The sequence below is a fragment of the Uloborus diversus genome, chromosome 7 (assembly GCF_026930045.1).
Source record: "Uloborus diversus isolate 005 chromosome 7, Udiv.v.3.1, whole genome shotgun sequence".
NCBI classification, from domain to species: Eukaryota; Metazoa; Arthropoda; class Arachnida; order Araneae; family Uloboridae; genus Uloborus; species Uloborus diversus.
Genome location: NC_072737.1, coordinates 23,496,766 through 23,516,751, shown reverse-complemented (window position 1 = coordinate 23,516,751; position 19,986 = coordinate 23,496,766). Strand labels below are relative to the sequence as shown.

Sequence of the window (19,986 nt, the reverse complement as noted above, 5' to 3'; positions counted from 1 at the left end):
ATGTAATTCAGTTTAACGTGAGTAAAGATTATAGTTGATAATGCATATATTTTCCCCTTTTGTGCTGACTGAAAATGTACTCATAACTTGTATCATTGATAACGATTATTAACGTTGATGAGGTGTTTTGGCAAAAATATGTTTTACTGGTGTTTTGCAAACCTTGCTTTACGCGCATTTATTTATTCCTTAACGCGTTAGAAACTAGTGTCAGTGTACTACAAAAGCATCAACTGGACTGCTCTTACATTTTTTAGGTAGCCCGTGCAACGCCGGGCACGCAGCTAGTAATAATCATATAAATTGTCATTAAAGCAGTGGTATCGAAGAACTGACTGAAAGAAGAGAAAGTGGTAGAACATGATGGTTCGTACTTCAAACGCTAGTTAACAGTTCATTATTTAAAAAATCAGAAGTAATGCCTTGCAAAACTTATGACTCATCCTACTAGTTCTGCTGCGGCCGCGTGCTGGTATGGCCGAAACGCGCCGTACGGTTAGACAAATCAATGCGCATTGGAAAAAAGAAATATTACACATTATTTGTTTTGGTCGATTCGTATCCACCACATCAACACATGGAAAAGAATTGGATACGAGTTCACTGGGTTTTAAATTATACGCAGTATTGACGTGAAATAATTTTCATTGAGAAATTTAGCTGGCGTTAGAACGTGTTTTGTTTTTCATTTTATTAATAAATAAATTTTTATTGCTCATTTCAGTTTCATCCTTTTTTTTTTCTCCCACTTTATTTTTTACTGTTGGTAATTTCTAAATCAGGCAGGACAAAGAAAATTTCCATGCCTTTAGGTCTTGTGTGCAAATTGGGGGCATGGAGTTTGCGAGTAGCGCCATCTATCGATGGTCAAGCCGGTTGTTGACGTTCTGTGTTAGGAGTAATGATGGTTCTCTGTGCTAGGTGATCCTTAAAAAAAATTTCCATCAGTCTCGTGGAGTTCAAAAAGACAGTATTTGGAAATAGTACTTCCACATTTGGAAAATATTAGGATAAACTTTTCGAAATCTGACACACAACTGACATTGGTCCAAAAAAGAAAGATAGGAAAAGGCGCCATAAAAAAGGGGGAGGGGATATAGAAAAGAAATTGGAAAGGAATTTTCACCTGTTTCCGTTGCACACAGTTACTCCCGGAAATGTGAGTACAGGTTCTTGGACGACATTTACCTCCATCGTAGTTGGGTATTGAAAATACAAGTTTAAGAAGGATGAAGTCTGGTAGAGGCAGCCAATTAAGTACGCAATGGAACCTAAGGCATACAATACTCGGAACAATCTATTCTTTTTCGAAAGATTCCACCTCTGAAGTTTGGAAGTTTTGTCGACACCACTGTCGTTTGGTGTTTTCTGATTTTTCCAGTCTGGTGAAAACTTTTTCCATTGAACCTGTTTTGACATTCTTTAATGGACAATCTGTAACAGAATTATTGAATTAATAAACTGTTTGACTTTTTGTAGAGGCGTCAATGAGGGGCAGGAGAAGGATCGAATTGGAGACTGCGCCATTGAAATTTTGAGGGGTTGGTGGCATTTTAGAGACTTTTTGAGCTTATTTGGTGGGGTCTCGGGTGTTTCGTAGTACTTGAGGGCAGTGGTGTTCCCATAGCCATATACTCCATATACGCCGTATACTCTCAAACATTTTTAGACGCATAGTGTATATCCCCTCAAGCTTCAAAAGTTTTCATATTATGACATATTGTGTATATGATCGCATACACATGTTGTGCGTAATGGATTACTGGGAGTATACCCTCAGAAAAATTGATGGGAACATCACTGCTTGAGGGGGGGGGAGAGGGGGCTTGTGAGCCTTTCCACTTGGAAGGGGGGGGGGGTAGCCTCTCCTATTTCTTAAGGTAACCATTTTATAATCTTACTAGCAAAAATACCCGGCGTTGCCTGGGTCAGTAATAATTATTAGAAAAAAATCGTTACTTGCTTTTGTTTTCTGTTTTAAGTGAAAGAATTTAAAACACATCTTTTTGACGTGATTAAAAATCGAGTTTCTTCCTTACCCATAAAACTAAAATAGCAATAAGTATAAAAAACAAAATAGTATTGATTTAGAAACGAAAGCACTATATTTAAGCATATACAAATTTACAAAACATGAAATTAATCTTCTCATGTTTAAAAAGATTAATCTGTTGATACTTTTTTTTTAACATGGAGTCTAAAACCTTCTCTGTATGGCTAATGAAGTACGAAGTGATTAAAAAAAAGTAGCTGTGCTCGTAATCCCCTTATTCTTGCTTTAGTTATTTCGGGAAATTTCAATCATTGTGGGCTCTTGGTGCGATTTTACCGATTTTGCGAAAGTCGTTTTGGGGTACCTTCGATGATGCTCTTCCATTCTTTCCTTACTTTGTAAAACGTTATGATATTAATTTTCGTTACAGAGATATCGTCGCCAGATGCTGAGATATTTTTGGTCACCATAAAATGGCGCTAAAAAGTTTCATCCGAAATGTTACCAAAATAAGTAATAAAATTTGGTGATTGTTTGAAATTGTGCAAAAAGGAAAATTAATGGAAGTTTTTGTGCTGTTTATGGATTTGCCTAATTTAGTTGCTGGATTAATTAACACAGTAAAAAAAGTCTTTTGAAAATTCTTTGATTGGCGATATTTTGTTTACATGGTGAAAGCTGAGAAACATTATGACGTAGTCTTCGGCTTCAAAAACAGCAACGTTGAAAAAACTGCAAAATGCATCAGCTACGGAAATCTTTCTGCAAAAATTTTGGCGATCTGCTGGTTGATTGGATAATCAGTAAGTGTTCAATCAGCATGAATAATAATAAAAACCATTAATTACATTAAATTTTCGTTTAAATAAAAAATCATCAGCCACACACACAAATGATGTATTATTTGCCAATCTTGTACAAAAATCTTACTTCAAGATTTGACTTGAGAAAAGCCTTGAACAATCACGAAAAGCAAAGAAAGTCAACAATACAACAATGGTCGCTATCGACAGGGAGTTGAGATGATACACTAAATACTGTATTGAGTTTAGGAAAGCCTTCGAACATGGATCTAAAAAGCTCATAACTCGTTTTTTATTCTACTTAGAAATTTCAAACAGGTGCCAATTTCAGCAAAAAAATCAGAGCTTTCGATGGACATATAATGTAAATATGTGCAAGTATTTTTTCATCCCAATATTAGAGAATTTTTTCAAAATTGTGTTTTATTGCCCCCCTAAGGGGGTTTTGCCCCCCATAACGGGACGAAAACTACCCTATGTGTTATTCTGATGCATAAGCTATATTATTGTAAAGTTTCATCAAAATCCGTTCAGTAGTTTTTGCGTGAAAGAGTAACAAACATCCATACATCCATACATCCATACAGACAAACTTTCGCATATATAATATTAGTAAGATTATAATAAAGGTAATATATAGCAAACTCGGAAGCTTAACCAGTGATGAGGTAAGTGTACGAACTATCTAAAGGTTTAAAAACAATCATGTGACTCCAAGCATGGTAAAGTCCAAATATATATATATATATATATATATATATATATATATATATATATATATATATATATATATATATATATATATATATATATATATATATATATATATATATATATTGCGGAAACAATACATTGTAAAAGCACTTATTTTCGCGAGGCTATAGTTATCGTATTTGTTTTCGCGAAAATTACGGCTTGCGTAACTATCAGGGTCAGTCAAAAATAACGAGTCAGAGGATGTAAAAAATGTTTCATCCGACATTCCTCAAAAATATTAACCGACATTGTTTAAACACTTTTCCCACTGGAAAATTAGTCGCATAATTCCATGCTCATAAAAGTCCTCTGGCTGCTGCTGGAACCAATTACGATTACGCACGTGCTCCTTTACTTCATCGTCCGAATGAAATCGTCGTCCCCGAAGTGCCTTCTTGAGTTTCCCAAAGATGTTGGATCACACGGGAATAGATCTGGACTATAAGGGAGGTGATTCAAGACTTCCACTTAAAGTTTAGCAAAACTTCCTTTATTGCATTGTATGTCGGTGGTCTAGCGTTGTTGTGCAACAGGATGACTGCACGTGAAAGTTAACCAGGACCACACACAGCCAATGCAACAAAGGAACTTTTGCGAAAATTTTAAAGTGGAAGTCTTGAATCACCTCCCTTAGAGTCCAGTGTGTCTTGCCTTCTTCAAACAAATCTGAAACGATATTGATCGGAGCAATAGAGAAGAACATCAAATTTTCGTGTTTGTGAGAGATGACGGTTTCGAACAAAAACAAGGTCGTCACACTTAGCATGTTAAGAAGTCATTTTGTTTACTTTCTGCCGAGCTTCTCAAAAAACGATTAACATTTCAGTTTCAGTGAGAAGGTCACATTGATTATGTAATTGATAGGAAGGTGTAGGACGGGCAATCCCTAAGAATGACTTCACCAGAACAAATAATAATGCAAGCTTTAAAGGGCGGTTCCACCGTATGTGTGTGACATTTTTACACTATTTTTTTCTTTTCAAAGTTATTTTTTTCATTTGCTCAGCATCAAAAAATCAATTATTGTTCAATATTATTTACTTTTCATACTCTTAAAAAACAAGCATGTTTAATGTAATTATTCTCAGTTTTTTACTTCCTTTTGCAAAGAAGGAAGTATTGTATTCGCGAAAAAAATTTCACTCAAAAATCGGCCTTAATTTCCATTTTGCTCGCCCCCGAATGAAGATTGATTTTTTTTTTTTTTGCAACCCGACAACACGTGGATACATGCGTAAGAACGTACAGACACCTGAATAATCCATTTTGACGATCCCTTAGTTAATTACAACGAGTTTTCTCGTGACGTCCGTATGTATGTGCGTATGTGCGTATGTGCGTATGTATCTCGCATAACTCAAGAACGGTGTGTTCAAGAAAGTTGAAATTTGGCACATAGACTCCAAGTGGAGTCTAGTTGTGCCCTTTCTCTTTTGGTTGCATTCGGATGTTTCAAAGGGGGTCTTTTACACCTTTTTTGGGGTAAAATCATTGTTAATTTCAATGTGAACTTAAGCGGTGCTATAATTTGGCAAACACTTGGCAAAATATCGCCAAGCTTTTGGTCGCCAAGTTTTTTCGCCTACTTGGTGACAAATTTGGCGGGTTTTTTTTTTAAATCTGGTTTCAATTTGGTCATATTTAGAGAGTTAAAACTGCCAATATTGGGAAAATTTATCTATATAAAACGTTTTCTTTGCTTCGGTTCACAACAGACTTGGAATGAAAGTATTTAAAGTTTTTTTTGCTCACTCCGAGTCACTATGATCTCTAAATTTAAGTAAAAGGAAGTCATGTGATGCACACATCAGCTCCTTTTTTTTAATATAATTCATTATTAGTTTCATAAAACTTGAAACGTGTGTGACAACTGAAATCCTTAACTGTCACACACGTTTCAAGTTTTATAAAATTACTTATTTATTATCATTTCAATATAGGTGCGGCCCGCGGGTGAAAAAAGGTTGGCACCACTGAAGTATATGGAGGCGTAAAACGTTAAAGCGCAATATCTCATTTGAACTCAGCTGCAGATAAGTCTTTTGCGCTTCTGAAAAGTGTTACGCGAATGCATAGGTTTGTATACATAGAACACAGTCCCCCTTCAGGAATATAATATAAAACCTGGAAGACAAAGCCATGCCAAGAAAATATGGGAAAGATTGAAGATGTTAACTGATGATGGATAATAAAATGTATAATGTGGGGACACATATAATGTGCCCAGATATCCTCATTTTATCGGGAGTAGTGTTCTGATTTTAAAATCTTGTCTTGATCCTGAAAATGTCCAAATTTTGTCCTGAAATTCGAATTTTCGTTCTCATTTGACCTGATGTTTCTTAAAATTTTATGATTATCAAGTTAAAGGGACGTGCGCAGTAGGGTGGGCCGAAAAAGGCCAAAAAAAAATTTTTTTTTTTCGAAATTCATTTTTGGATAGCACGCAAAAGTTGCGCAATAAGCTACCGAAACCTCAAAACATTTTTATTGAATTTTCAATAATATCTAGCAGCGCCCCTTTGACACTGAAAATCATGAAAAAAGAGAGTAAAATCATTTTTTGTAAAAAAATATTTTTTGAAATACACTTCAAATGTTAAACTGGAATGCAACTAAAATGTTATTATGAGCCATTTTTTCAAAATCAATTCATTGACTGATTAATTAAATAACATAATTTAGTCTTAGTTATTATGTCAGTACTTGAAAATCGTTCGTCAAGGTCTGACGGGTTAAAAGTGTTTCTACATTTAAACGAAGCAATTGCATGTCTGGTGACATTTTGATAGTTGAATGTTCAACCCAAACTCCAGTGGATTAACCCTGAACTCCGGTAGATAGCTTTCATTGTTGACCACGCTTTCGTTTCTTCATTCTCCAAAAATTACAGTTTTACCAGTAAAACGTTAAGTTACCAGATTTAATTCAGCCTTGTCAAAATAAAACATTTCCCTGTATAGCAAACATTGCCAAAAAATATTACCAAATTATAAATAACTTACTGAGTTTTTGGTGCTTCAACAATGAAATACTGCCGTCATGCATATAATCGCGCGAGTTTCATTGTTGTTGTCAGCGTTACTCGATCATTGATTATGGCTATTATAGATATGAGGATTAAGAAATTGTATCACATATGTTCTAGAATTACATGCATAGAAAATAATTTTTTTAAAAAAATCTACAAATTTGAAATGTTTTTGATGCTTTATGCATGTTGAATATTAGGTGTTTGAGTAATATTGTCCCTTGGTGTCTGACGTTGGAAACACTTTCCAAACTTGAAGTTAGGCACGAATGTATCCCTCTCGTTCTGTTTTACCACAAACGTTCATATTGCAGATCCTAATATTAGTTTTACATAACATTCAACAGCCTGCGTGTGACAGGAAAATTTCTTGTAAGTTTAAATTCTGTAAGCTCTCTCTCTCTTTTCTTTACACATTTTTTTCTTCAAGATCTTCTCTTTCAGATGCATTGCAAGAGGCGGCTTTGTTACAGCACAGTTTGACCAACCAACTTAATCAATCTGATCTGTTGCTTCGAAATTGAGTTTAAGAAGCTTAAAGAATCGTACACCATCCGACCTCTTCATCTTTCTTTTTCTAGCCCTGAGATTCGCCTAACTGCTAATTACCGAATGCAATTTTAAAGACAAACAACCACCAAGTGAAACGATACCTCTGGGGGTGCCAGACCAGAAAGTTATTCGGCTCCTGGCCTGGTTCTAAATTCTCGAACTGTCCATAGATGGGGACCACCATCTGTTGCGTTGTCTTCTGAAGGCAAGGCACCTGGCACGCAGTCCTTCATAGTTTGACGGCCAGGGGTCCCTTTGATAGTTAATAGTTGATAGTAAAGACAAACAACATGTTAAGTATAAGTGAAATATGCATTGTTTGAGAAAATTTATCTGTTCTACATTGCCTGGAAACTGCCTTACATCATTTTACAGAAATGTTGGACACCATACGGAAAATTTGATTTCATTTTTATTTCAAACCACATTAGATCATAAACCAGCATTACATACTTGATGTGCAAGTATAAGATTTTGTGATGAACTTACTTGGACTGCTTAGTACAAGTGCAACAAGCAGGTTGCAGTTGTCAGCCATCGTTCATGGTTGAGTTTGCCTGAGCTAGTTTCAACCACGCTAGAAGTGCAACTACCAACTTTTATGGCAAGACATATTCGATACAAATACTGTTGTATAGTACTTAAATTGTCGATGTATTTCGAATTAAATGCCTGAAGGGTGCAGTCAATTTTATTAAATTTGACCCCTGGATCCTTCAAAACTCTTTTAAGAACTAACCGATAGGTCCAGAATATGAATGTGATCCTTTTGTGCAATCGTCCATTTCCATAATAAGAATCATTTCATTAGCTTGTTGAAAAAAAAATATATTCCATTGTAAAGTCCATTGCATCCAATAACTGAACAAATATCGCTTAAAATTGATTGAGTTTTGTTTACATTCTAACAAACTCATTGCGTAATACGTATTTCCGTTGTATTTTAGCACTAATTTCAAATATACTTATAAATTATTGTTCTTTAAAAAAAAAACTTTTCTTCATTTTCTCAATTTTTTAGTTAAAGGGACGCATCTAAATACCGCACGAAATCTATGAAAGTTTCTGGGCGTTATAACTTTTTCACTGGTTAACATTTCTGCTGTATGCCTGAACTATTTTCGTATTTTTTTAAACACATTGTTTTTTAAAAGAAAAGTATATCTTTGCCATTTTTTCAATTCTTTAAGGCCAAAAGCGTGTGGCTAAATAGTCAAGCCAGTTGGGGAATTTTTTTGAGGGTTTTAACCAACCTATATAGCAACTTTTCCACACTATCCAAAAGCGGATTTCCAAAAAAAAAAAAAATTTTTTTTTTTGGTCCACCCTAGTGCGCACGGGAATCACCAGGGGTACTCCCATTAGATTAGAGAGAGAGGGAAAAAGAAAAAAAACGACGAGATTAAAAGTTTAGAGAACCATATTGTTTTGCTCTAATGCAGGCGGCTGAAAGGAAACTAAAGTGGATGTGGCTGACTATCAAGGAACTACTGTACTGCCATGTTAAATGGCCTCTAAATTAAAATAACTCGACTGTACAGATTAATTTTTGGGTTTTAATATCTGTTTTACCTTTGGTCAGGTTTTTTTCATAGTACAACCATGGAAGGCATTAAACTGCAATTCATTAGATATTTTACGTAGATATTTTGTGAATAAATCGCCTATGTCTCTGCAAATAAATTCCGAAAGAATTATATTAACTTATACATGTTACAAAAAATAAGAAGTTTACCTGGATTATCATGCGCACAACAGCTTAGTTTCTCACACTGTGGCAATGTAAACGCTTGATTATGTTTCGGTGCAAAAAAGAACTTTTGTTTTAAACCGAACACGCAAGTATTTCATCGATCTCAAGCATCCCAATAGGTGGAAAAAGAAAACCATTTACGGGCAAATGAAAACAAAACGGAAAAATGGCATTTATCATGTTCTTTTCTGTAAACGGCAGGTGCAACTTTATTGACAATCATAACACAGTGATCCATGCGGCATCCACTATATTCAAACTATTTCAAAACTACTAAGCCCTTTCATTCTATGATTGATATTTCCTCGCGTAGATAATACAGTAATTGCGAGGTTGATATTAGATACTATAGAATATTTTTCGTCTTATATCTACAGTTGAAGTTTTCATTTTCTTGGAATGTATTTTCCTAGCCGATGCTCAAGTTGCGAATAACAATGGCGGTTTTATTGTCCAGATTTGTAAGTTTATTATATCATTTATTTCGCAGACGATAAATAAGAAAACTTATTTTTCAATGACGTACAAAAGACTGGAAAATTCTTAAGAGATAATATTGATATAGTTTGAAGATTTCGGATTTCGTGTATAAGAGTATTGATTCGGGAGAATATTTTTCACATTTATTTTACATTCTTCTTTTAGTTTCAGGAATACTTAAAAGTGCAATGATATGTTTTCTGAATACAACTAAGCACTGTTACAAGCAGTTAGCAATTTCAAACTCTTTTGAATTTCCGTGTGCATGTTTAATGAACAGTACAGAATAGGACTTTCGGAGAATAATTTTGTAGCAATAAAATGCAATGAAAGGAAAGAGCGGCAATACAATGAAAAAGATAATAATCGAGAATGTATTATTATTATATCCGAGTGATATATTACCAGTTGGTTATTTGATTTACTAAGCATATTGCATCTGCAGTACATTCCCTTCGGACATACTGTCTTTCAAGTTTCATGGATGTGTTTGGCTAAATCTTTGCAAGTGTTAGAAAATCTCGAAAAAGAATTTGACTTGATGACACAGAAAGGCAGACGATGCAGAAGAAAGAATTCTTTTTACAGCGAAAGAAACAAAAACTATCCCCTAAGAGAAATGCAGTATACTTCTGAGCACTTACAGTCAAAAACTAATAACGAATCATATAAAATATTTACAGAATTTCCTCAAAAACACAAGAACGAAAGAAAGAGATTTAAGGGCAAGAACTTTTTGAACCATCAGCAATCGCGAAGGCTCCTCAAGATTAGCGGTTTCCTATGCATTATAATCGGTTGCTTGTACCAGTGTTTTTCGTTTCTGCTGATGTATTTGGAATATCCTACGACGGTTGAGTTTAATGTTGTTAATGAAGCAACAACGGATTTTCCAGCAGTCACAGTTTGCAACAGCAATCCGTAAGTAAAATTTGCTTTTATTTTTGGGTTTTTTTTTTTTTTTTTTTTTTTTTTTTTGAGCAATCACATTGCTTATTGTTCTCATTTGACTATTTTGAATTCCTATGATTTTATTTTCCCCCCGTCTCTCTCTGCAGCACCACCGTCGACCGGCCTCACAATGCTGCTCTTCTAGCGAAAGCCGTGTCCAGGTTGCTTCCATATCCTACACACATACACATACATACACACACCTACACACGCGCTTACATACACACACACCTACACACGCGCTTACATACACACACACCACCGCACACACACACACCTACACACACACACATACACACAAACGCATACCTACACACTCACACACCTTCACACACATACACACTCCTTCATACACACACAAACAAATACACATACACAACAAACAAATACTCATGCCGGCACACAGACACAAATACACACGCCTGCATACACACACACACTCGTGATTGCGAAAAACATAATTTGAATTCCCAGTTGTCAAAATTCAAATTAATTTTTATTTTATTAAAAAAAAATTTAATTTTTTTTAAAATTTATTTATTTATTTTTTAAGTGTAAAGTTACTTGTCAGGGTATGACTATGATGGACTTTGAACCACAGCCGGAGCCTTCGTTCAGACTCCTCTTCGCAAAATCTAACCTGATTTCTGATTGGCTGGTTCAATGTTTCATCAATTTATTAACTTTTTGGAGATAGTAATTAAAATTTAAAAACAAGGAGGGGGCACTAAACGTTCTCCATTTCACTTTACATCATTAAAGTTAGCCAAAATTGGCACTTTTTAAACTTTATTTTTGAAGAACTTCCATGGAGAGAGGAGCTCCCAACCCCCTAAAATCAATTGACATAGCCTAAAATCGACTTGAATTTAGTAAAAAAGAAAGAGGCGGAAAATCATTTCGTGGATGGTAATAATAGTAAGTAAGCAATTCCGAAAACACTGCAATAGTTGAAGTTATGGAACCTCTGTAAGTTGACATTCGCTTAACTCGACATAATTTGGTGGTCCCTTAAAATGTCGAGTTACCCAGGTTCCACTGTATTGAATTTAGTAGAAATTTGAGAGAGGACCATACTGTTCAAACAGCTTTCTTAGAATTAAGAAAAATAGCTTATTTTTAAGCACATAACTTACTAGAAATCGCTCCAAAACAATTTGGCTAAGAGTTGAAAAGCAAGAGTTCTTACTTATGAAATGTACCCCCTTCTCAAAAAACATGTCCAGTCAGTTTTGAGAAAAAGAGTGTCTCAGAAATAAGCACAGGCTGTATCATTTCCGAGTATATGGTTGCCTCAAAAATGAGAACGTGCCTAATCTGTTCAAGAACACGAATGTCTCGAAAATGAGCATATAAAGAGAACATGGCGAATCATTTTTGAGAAGGGGGTATATTTCAAAAGTAAGAACTCTTGCTTTTCAATACGAAGCCAAATTGTTTCGGAGCCATTTCGAGTAAGTGATATGCTTTTAAAAAAAAGCTACTTTGTCTCAATACTAAGAAACCTGACTTACCGTGTAAAATCCAGTTATTTTGCAAAACATATGTAACTCTATTAATAGAGTTACATATGTTTTGCAAAATAACTTGATAGCATTGAGGTAAAGTAATAAAAATTTTGAATTTTTCAAATTTATCATTTTCGCTATTTATAATAATTGATCTGATGCAATTTTAAAATTTATTTTAAGGTCACTAAATGTGCAGTCAAAAATGTATGCGTGACCTACAAATGTTTTGAAAAAACATATTCAACAAAGAAATATTTGATAAGAACCGTTAAAATACAATATATCACATTCCCTCCACTAAAACTTTGATACACAAAAGACAAAATTTAGCCGAATAGCGTATTTCATAAAAACATTACTGTAACATTATTAACAATGCATGATATTGAAATGTGGGGAACATTTGCTTTTCTCATCAGGTTTACTACAAACGAATGATTTGTACGAATTGTGGGAATGTCAATTCAGTTATAAATTTAATGTACTGAAACGTTTATGAATGATCAATAAAAACAGTAAATTTTTGAACGATTTGAATACTGACACTCAATTCAATTATACAACTGTTTAAAAATATATAATATTTTGTCAAGCAAAGTCTTTCCTTTGTACAAATGAAAATCTAATCGAACAGTAAATTTTGTAAAACTTTTAAAACAATGTTAAAATATTTCTGCAAGAAAATATATTTGTGAATTTTCTGCTATTATTATTAACAATTTACAATAAACAAATCGCTTAATGCGGTTTATGGAATCATCCTTTAGTTCATAAAAAGTGTATTTTAGTATTAACCAGTAATGTGAATCTCTTTTCGAAACATTTGAACGGACATTTTATTTGAATAGCAAAAAAATATGCAATAGGGTAGACCGGGGCACATTTACGCATTGGGTACGTTTACGCAGTGCCCTTTTTCCAAAACGAGTTATAACTGGAAAGCCAACGCAGTGCCCTTTTTCCAAAACGAGTTATAACTGGAAAGCCAACAGCTCCCTAGCCAATATTCTCAAAAGTTTTTGAGCATCAGTCGAGCTTCAGTTTAACATGCGGATAGGAAAATCTGTTTTATGCCAAGTTGAGTAAATTTTGTGTTGAACGTTTTGAAGCTTATTGTGAGTAAATAATACACAGTTAAGAACAAATAAATATACAAAATTAGCAGAATTTTATCCTTTTTTGAGAATTGTATTTGTATGGACAGAAATGTTATTAAATTTTCTTGCACGTTAAAAATAAATCCAAACTTGCCGACGGGGCACGTTTACGCATTTTCATTGGAGTACATTTACTCACGTTCTTACTGTGTCTTGCTATTCTGTCTTACTTCTAAACGGGCCTCGGACGCTTATTTCGCTCTGTACTGACTCAAATCTTTAGTATTTTCAGGTTATTTAGTTTTGAAAATCACCATTCAGTTTAAATTAAGTAAAAGATTCGTATCTTATAACTTACAATCACATAGTGTTGTCTTCATGATTGTTCAGCTTTAACTTTACACACTATTCAGCCTGTAATACATTTTCTTTATTTTTAAGATAGTAAGACATTAAGTTCAAAACACTAAAATAACCACGTTAGATGTCAAAATAATGAAAAGGCTTATCGATTATCCAAGTATTTTTACCAGTAGGCCTTCCACACCGTCACATATGTACTACCCCAACTGAGACCATTTGAAAAAGTAGGACCAAAGCTTAAGAACCAGGAAAGGAAAAAGAAATAAGAATACTCAGAATCCTAACTGATACTCCGATTGAAGAAGCCCTCAGACAAGAGCAGTTAGAAGCTACAAAGGAAAAAAAAAATAGGCAGAGCAAAACAAGAATGAGAAATTACTTTAAAATTTAAAAGTTTCTGTTGAAGCAGAAATAGAAGACATCAAAGAAAAAAGTATGAAACCAAAACAGGAAGTGCACTCTGTAAAAAGGAAATTAATGAACGATTCTGTTTACGAAATAGAAAATTGTGCTTGCATCTATTGTTTGAAAGTACACAACCAATCGAAAAAAGGATAAGACAGGTTTCCATGTCTTAGAAGTCAAAACGCAGTCCCATGACAAGTATGCGAAAAGAAATACTTTATTTTTGTTAGTAAAATCTAACAGTGATGAAGAAGATGACTAAATAGTTTATGTTTTTAATTAGCAATAAGTCCTATGATTTTAGGACTATAAAATGTTCTTTAATTAATTATTTGAGATTTTCTTATTTTTAAAATTTTTTAAGAGAAATAAAATATTTAAATTTGATTAAATATCTATTTCACTTGCTCCTTGGTATCATTTTAATATGCGTAAACGTACCCCACTCGATGCGTAAACTTGCCCCGTGTTTGGGGCAAGTTTACGCAACCGACTTGGACTCAAAAAACATTTTTTTACAGTTCAAAACACAAGCTGAGCAAAAACTGAATATACAAATTTGGACTTCATTAACTGCTTCATAAAACCACAATGTCTAAAATTTCCTGTGTTCAAACATAAAAATTAGAAAATTCATTGGAAAAAATCCTCGTAAATGTACTCCGGTCAACCCTACTTTTTTCAACTATAGAAATGCAAATTAATCGAATGAGAAATTTTTAAAAACATTTAGCTTGACGTTATTACTAATTATTAAAACATATTTCTACGTTTCATGAGATTTCGTGCCATATTTGTTATCAATTTGAACAAATGATTTGATGCAATTTATAGACACATAAATATTGGTAATAACTTACAAGTAGTACCCTTTTGCAAACTACAAAAACGTCTCTTTTTGAAATATTTCAGCAGAAAAATTATATTTGAGTTAAAAGAGGATAGTGCTCAAGTGGTATTTTCATACATTAATACGAAGTAAAATTTAATCCAATCAAGATATAGTAACTTAATAGATGCAGTGATAGCAAATTCATTGCAATTGCATCTAATTTTGCCAACGGTGAGAAATTTAGTGCAATGTAAGCTAACTGACGCAATGATTATGAATTTAACGAAATATCAACTTAATTGATGCAATGTCCTTTAGAATTTTATTAGAGAGGAAATTTTGATTTTCAGTGTATTAATCTTTCTTCACTTGCAATCACATATTCTTATATCGTCAGCTAACCGTAGTTGGTATTCCTTTGATTTTTCAGATTGCCTTGACGGCGAGAATAAGTCTAGCTCGTTGTTTTTAACCCCTGACACACAAAGGAAAGGGGTTATAAGTTTGACGACTCTGTGTATCTCTGTGTCTGTCTGTGACACTCTAGCGTCTGAACGGATGGACTGATCTTGAAAAAAAATTGTTCGATAGGAGAGTTGATCGAGATTGTTCTTAGCTAGGTTGCATCTTTGGATGACATTAATTAAGGAAGATATTAATTAAAAACCTCTAAAAGGTTTTTCGCAATTTTTGCTGTGAAAACATAGTTAAAAATTTAATAGCGAAATAAAGAGATTTTTCGGCGTCTGATAGAATGTGTTTGGAACTTCCATGTTTAACAGAATTCGAATTATAACGTTTTTTTAAAGCAGATTTTAATAACGGCTAAGCCTTTATTCACGCGAATGATAACCGAATTCATTGTTGGCCGACAAGGAAATAAAACGCAATGATTTGAAATTTTTATCTGTTGCCAGTTTCTATTCAATAGCAAATAAAATACTTGACATTGATTTTTAATTAACAAAAAGCTTTAAATGATTTTCAATTTTACCTCTTGATTCTACAGTTGCGACTCAGTCGGGGTTTTTCAAAATTTTTAACTTTATCGTTGCTTGTAAATATTTATTAAGAGAGACTAATTTTTGTCGTCATGGTTACAAATGAGTCGAGGAATTCAAAAACCAATCTTCTCAACAAACTTTAACAAACTAGATGACTGATTTTTGTACTCATCGATTCAAATCGCATGCGGTTTGCGCTTGTAGTGGAACCTCGGTAACTCGACATCACAAGGGACCACAAAAATATTTCCAGTTGAGCGGATGTCAACTTACCGAGGTTCCATAATTTCAACTATTGTAGTGTTATCTGTATTGCTTATTTACTATTGCTTACCATCCACGAAATGATTTTTTCCTTCTTTCTTTGTTTCTGCTTTAAAGCAACATAACAAAATAAATTGGACAATTTTAAGGACCATATTAGGTATAAATCCAAATTTTTTGAAAAGAGGTAAGAGCTTCTTTTCAATCGCTCTTAAAGAGAAAAGTCCTGCTCGTACTTGTTTGAAAAACATGTCTTCCTAGCCCTGGGACTGCACCAAAAGCAGAGTGTGGTGGCTGATTCTTCTGGGTACAAGGGAGAATTGTAAAAAAGCTCTTTCTGAAAATCAATGAATTGACTGACCTATAAACCACAAAATTCTCAAAAGTGCTCAGTGTGAAAGAATATCGGTGGCAAAAAGGGACTAAAAAAGCAAGTGGATGTCGAATTATACAGGTTCCTGTAAATGTGTGTCAAGTAAATGTGTGTTAAATGTGTGTGTTAAATGTGTGTGAGAGGTTTGCATCCATTGAAATTAACATTTGATCAACCATTGGAAAAATAAATGTCGACTAACCGAGGTTGTGGAGTTACCGAAGTTTCACTGTATTCATTTTTTTAAGGCTTAACTCAAGCATATATTACATTAAAAAACAGCGTTTTTTTTTAATAGTAAAATCACTTTTTTTTTTCAGAAAAGCACCTATTTAGATGAATGTAAAAAGCAAAACCTCACTTAAACACAAATGTTTCAGATTATTAAAGCTCTCATCGTTTAAGATTGATGAGAAATAAAAATAGCTTAGTGCATGAGTGCAAATTGGCCATAGCAGCCATATCTTTTCTCCCCCATCCTAATTACCATTCCTTTTTTCTTTTTTTTTTTCAATTTTTTTTTAATGGTTATGCCTCGTATTACCTGATCTAGAAAATCACCAGTCATAATATGGTGAGTAAAAATTTCTTCATTTCCGTCCCATTCCATTTCTTGAAACAAGAAACTCAACGGGTCGGGTTCTATCGCAATTCGTCATTGCGAAAACATTAATTTGAATTCAAGATGTCAAAATTCAAATGAATGCTAGAGCCTGGATGCTGTATGTTTTCCCCCCTGTTTTTTAAAGGCAGGAACTATTTGAAAAACTTTTAAAATTCAGTTTTTGTTTTCTTTTCAGTGTGCGATATAAAATATGGTGCACGGAAGAGAAATATGTCTGTGATCACAGAAGAAATGAAACTTTGGAGGTAAGTCCCACATTGGATAGAAAATCTACTTTTTTTCTCCTACTGTTCGAAATAAAATGTTCGAGTTTCTTTCAAAAACAGCAGGTATGTATGAGTAGCCTTATCTTAGTTTTGAATCCTAAAATCTACACTATTAAAATCTGTTCGCGTCTGTCTATGTGTGGGTCACCAGAGCCGCCGTTGGTGGCGAATGGGGGTTGGCGGGATAGGCGAGCAGGGGGTGGAACTCCTAGTTATTCTTATATTTTCTTAATTGGTATGTATTTGAATTTGTATGTATATTTCATTTGTATGTATTTATAAGGAGTAATTTCTCAATATCAATGAAAATGCTTTCAACTGAATGCTTAATGTTTCCCTGAGTTAATGAATGTATGCTTGTCTTAGGATCTTAGAATACGACAGGGCGATCTGTATGACCGTTTGAGCAAAGATAAAAGAATAAAACTTGGTTATCAAAAGCAAGACTTTATTATATATGCTGAATATGAAGAAGAAAATGTTACTGATGAGTAAGTTGCGATTTTTCTTTTATTACAAAATTCATACAATTTGGCGTTGGCTTGGTTGAAGATACAATTTTCACATTGATTGAAGACGAATTTTGATAACGATAAACCTCTATATTTTCAAAGAAAGGCATTAGTCGGAAATGTAGAAAACTTGAAACAACATCTCTCATAGCCCTAAAATGTATTTTTTTTTTCCACATTGTGAATAGCACTAAGCATTTTACAATAAAAAGTTAGATTGCAACAAAGAAAATAATAATTTACTATAGTTGGGGGAAAACGTAACCTTGTAGCATTGTGAAGGGTACACAGATCCTATTCCTATTCAGAGTCACAACTGACTACAACTGTATTTATGTCGAGGACTGCATACTAAGTGCCTTGCCTCCATTATTTTATATACCGATAGATGGCAGCACCATCACCGGATCGAACAGTTAATGAGAATTTAGAACTAGTCCAGGAGCTAATAGCTACCTAGTACTAGCACCCCCAGAGGTATCGTTTCACTTGGAGGACATTGAGACCACGAGCATATTTAACGTCGCCCAGTCCCCTTTAATGACGACGGTGGGTCTTCGACCATCGAGGTTCGAACCAAGACCCTCCGGCCCCGAATCTGACACTCTACCGATCGGGCTACCACGGCCCCTACACAGATCCTAATCACAGCATAACGACGTTGCCAGGTTAGGTTTGCTCCAGCTATAGAGCAAAAATCTAATGCATATGCAATTACATTTCGCTTCTTTTGATGTTGTGCATATATTTACAAAAAACAGCAAATCTTTTAAAGGAATGCATATGACTGTAACTTTCACTCCTTTTCAGATTTTGAATTAAAAAAAAAAAGACAAAACTTTTTTTCCTGACAAAGAACGAAAAATTGAGCGAACTATGGAATACCACTCAGGCAAAACAAATACTGCCCTTTCTGGTAGCTGCAAGAAGGGAGGGGGAGGTGGGCTGACAGCCTAATGGATTTAAATGATTGTAAAAAATATCAATGTTATTAATCTTAAATTTGTTTTCCATCATTTTAAAATGTATTTGATTTATTAAACGTTATATATTTTATATCGAAAAATAGCACAAAACTGCTCATATTTTCTTGCACTCGCGTTTGTCAAATTTTTATCATTCCACCAAAAAAACACACGCCCTTCTATGTCAGAAGCCAGGGGTGCCCATCCCCCCCAAGCTCAATGGCGCAAATTCCCCCCCAAAAATTTTCTCGCTTTCGAATTGGGTTAATAATAACAGTTTTTATTGTATATAATTTCCAGTGAAATTCACGGGGGTGGGGGAGGCAGCGCTAACAAATACCATTTGAACTGAAATTTTGTTGGATTGTTGACCTGCCTTCCCTAATTTTAAAACGTGGACCTTGAGTAAACAAGTTTTGGGTACCCCTTAATTTTGCTACACCTTTTTCTTTCAAACGTATGAATAATTACAGGGACAACTTTCTGGCTTGGGATGGAGCCATTACTAGATGTATACAATATGAACCGTGAAACGGAAATTTATTGTCACTTAGATAGGGGGTCCGGGGAGTTTCTCCCACGGAAAATTTTCGAAATTGTAATTTTAAACTACAGTTTTACACGATCTCTGCTGATGTTAGGGGAATAAAAGGTTTGGTGGCCCCTTCCCGGTAATTTTTCAATATTGAAACTTTAAAAGCGCAATTAAAAATAGTCTATCGTTGTGTTAAGAATGTCTTTCTTTTGTTTTCAAAATTGTAGTTCTAAGAACACAGTTTAAGATTATCTGTGGTAATGTTAAGGAAAGAAGAGATCCTAGGGCTCTGCCCTGGAAAATTTTCAAAATTTGAAGTCTTAAAAACGCTATCTATGGTTGGGGGACAAGCAGTTTTCTGAAAGTGAAGTTCTAAAATCGCACTTGTAGCCGACCTTTGTGACGTTAAGAAAGAGAGTTTTCGGAAGCTTTCCAGGAATTTTCTCGATATTGAAGCCCTAAAAACCAAATTTAAGACGACTTTTTAATAATGTTAATGAGAGTGGGGAGGAGGGAAAGGGGCGCTTCTCTTAAATTTCCGAACTTGTAGCTTTAGAAACGCAGTTTTGATATCTCTTGATAATGTTAATGAAAGGTGAATTTCGGTGCCATTCCACCGGCAATTTTTTGAAACTGATACTACAAAAACGCAATTTTAGGCTTGTCTTTGATCGTGTTAAGGAAAGAGGGGGGAATCAGGGCTCTCTCCTATAATTTTTTCAAAATTGCATTACTAGAAACGCGGTTTTAGATGACTCTTGATGATAAAGAGGGTGTCATTCTGGCGTTACAGTGGGGGCGCTCTCCTGGAAGTTTTCCAAAATTGAAGTCGCATAGCCAAAAAAGACGGATCACACACACCGTGACACATATTTTTCGGAAATCCTCAAAAATGGATTCAGCAATTCAGCAACA

General features: G+C 34.4%; 2 protein-coding genes across 2 annotated transcripts in view; one reads left to right on the top strand and one right to left on the bottom strand.

Moving 5' to 3' along the window:
- The window catches only part of LOC129226397 (degenerin mec-10-like), a gene marked incomplete at its 3' end in the record, with an annotated part of 44,348 nt that extends 35,373 nt beyond the window's left edge, over positions 1-8,975 (bottom strand). The window contains exons 1-2 of the mRNA XM_054860998.1: positions 8,871-8,975; positions 1,127-1,434 (exon numbers count right to left, since the gene is read on the bottom strand). Coding sequence (XP_054716973.1) covers positions 1,127-1,419 — 293 coding nt within the window. The remainder of the gene's footprint in view (positions 1-1,126; positions 1,435-8,870) is intronic.
- A 658-nt stretch (positions 8,976-9,633) lies between these two features.
- The window catches only part of LOC129226524 (acid-sensing ion channel 5-like), a 41,174-nt gene continuing 30,821 nt past the window's right edge, over positions 9,634-19,986 (top strand). The window contains exons 1-3 of the mRNA XM_054861133.1: positions 9,634-10,289; positions 16,969-17,038; positions 17,426-17,550. Of these exons, the coding sequence (XP_054717108.1) occupies positions 9,853-10,289; positions 16,969-17,038; positions 17,426-17,550 (632 nt within the window). The 5' untranslated portion in view covers positions 9,634-9,852. The remainder of the gene's footprint in view (positions 10,290-16,968; positions 17,039-17,425; positions 17,551-19,986) is intronic.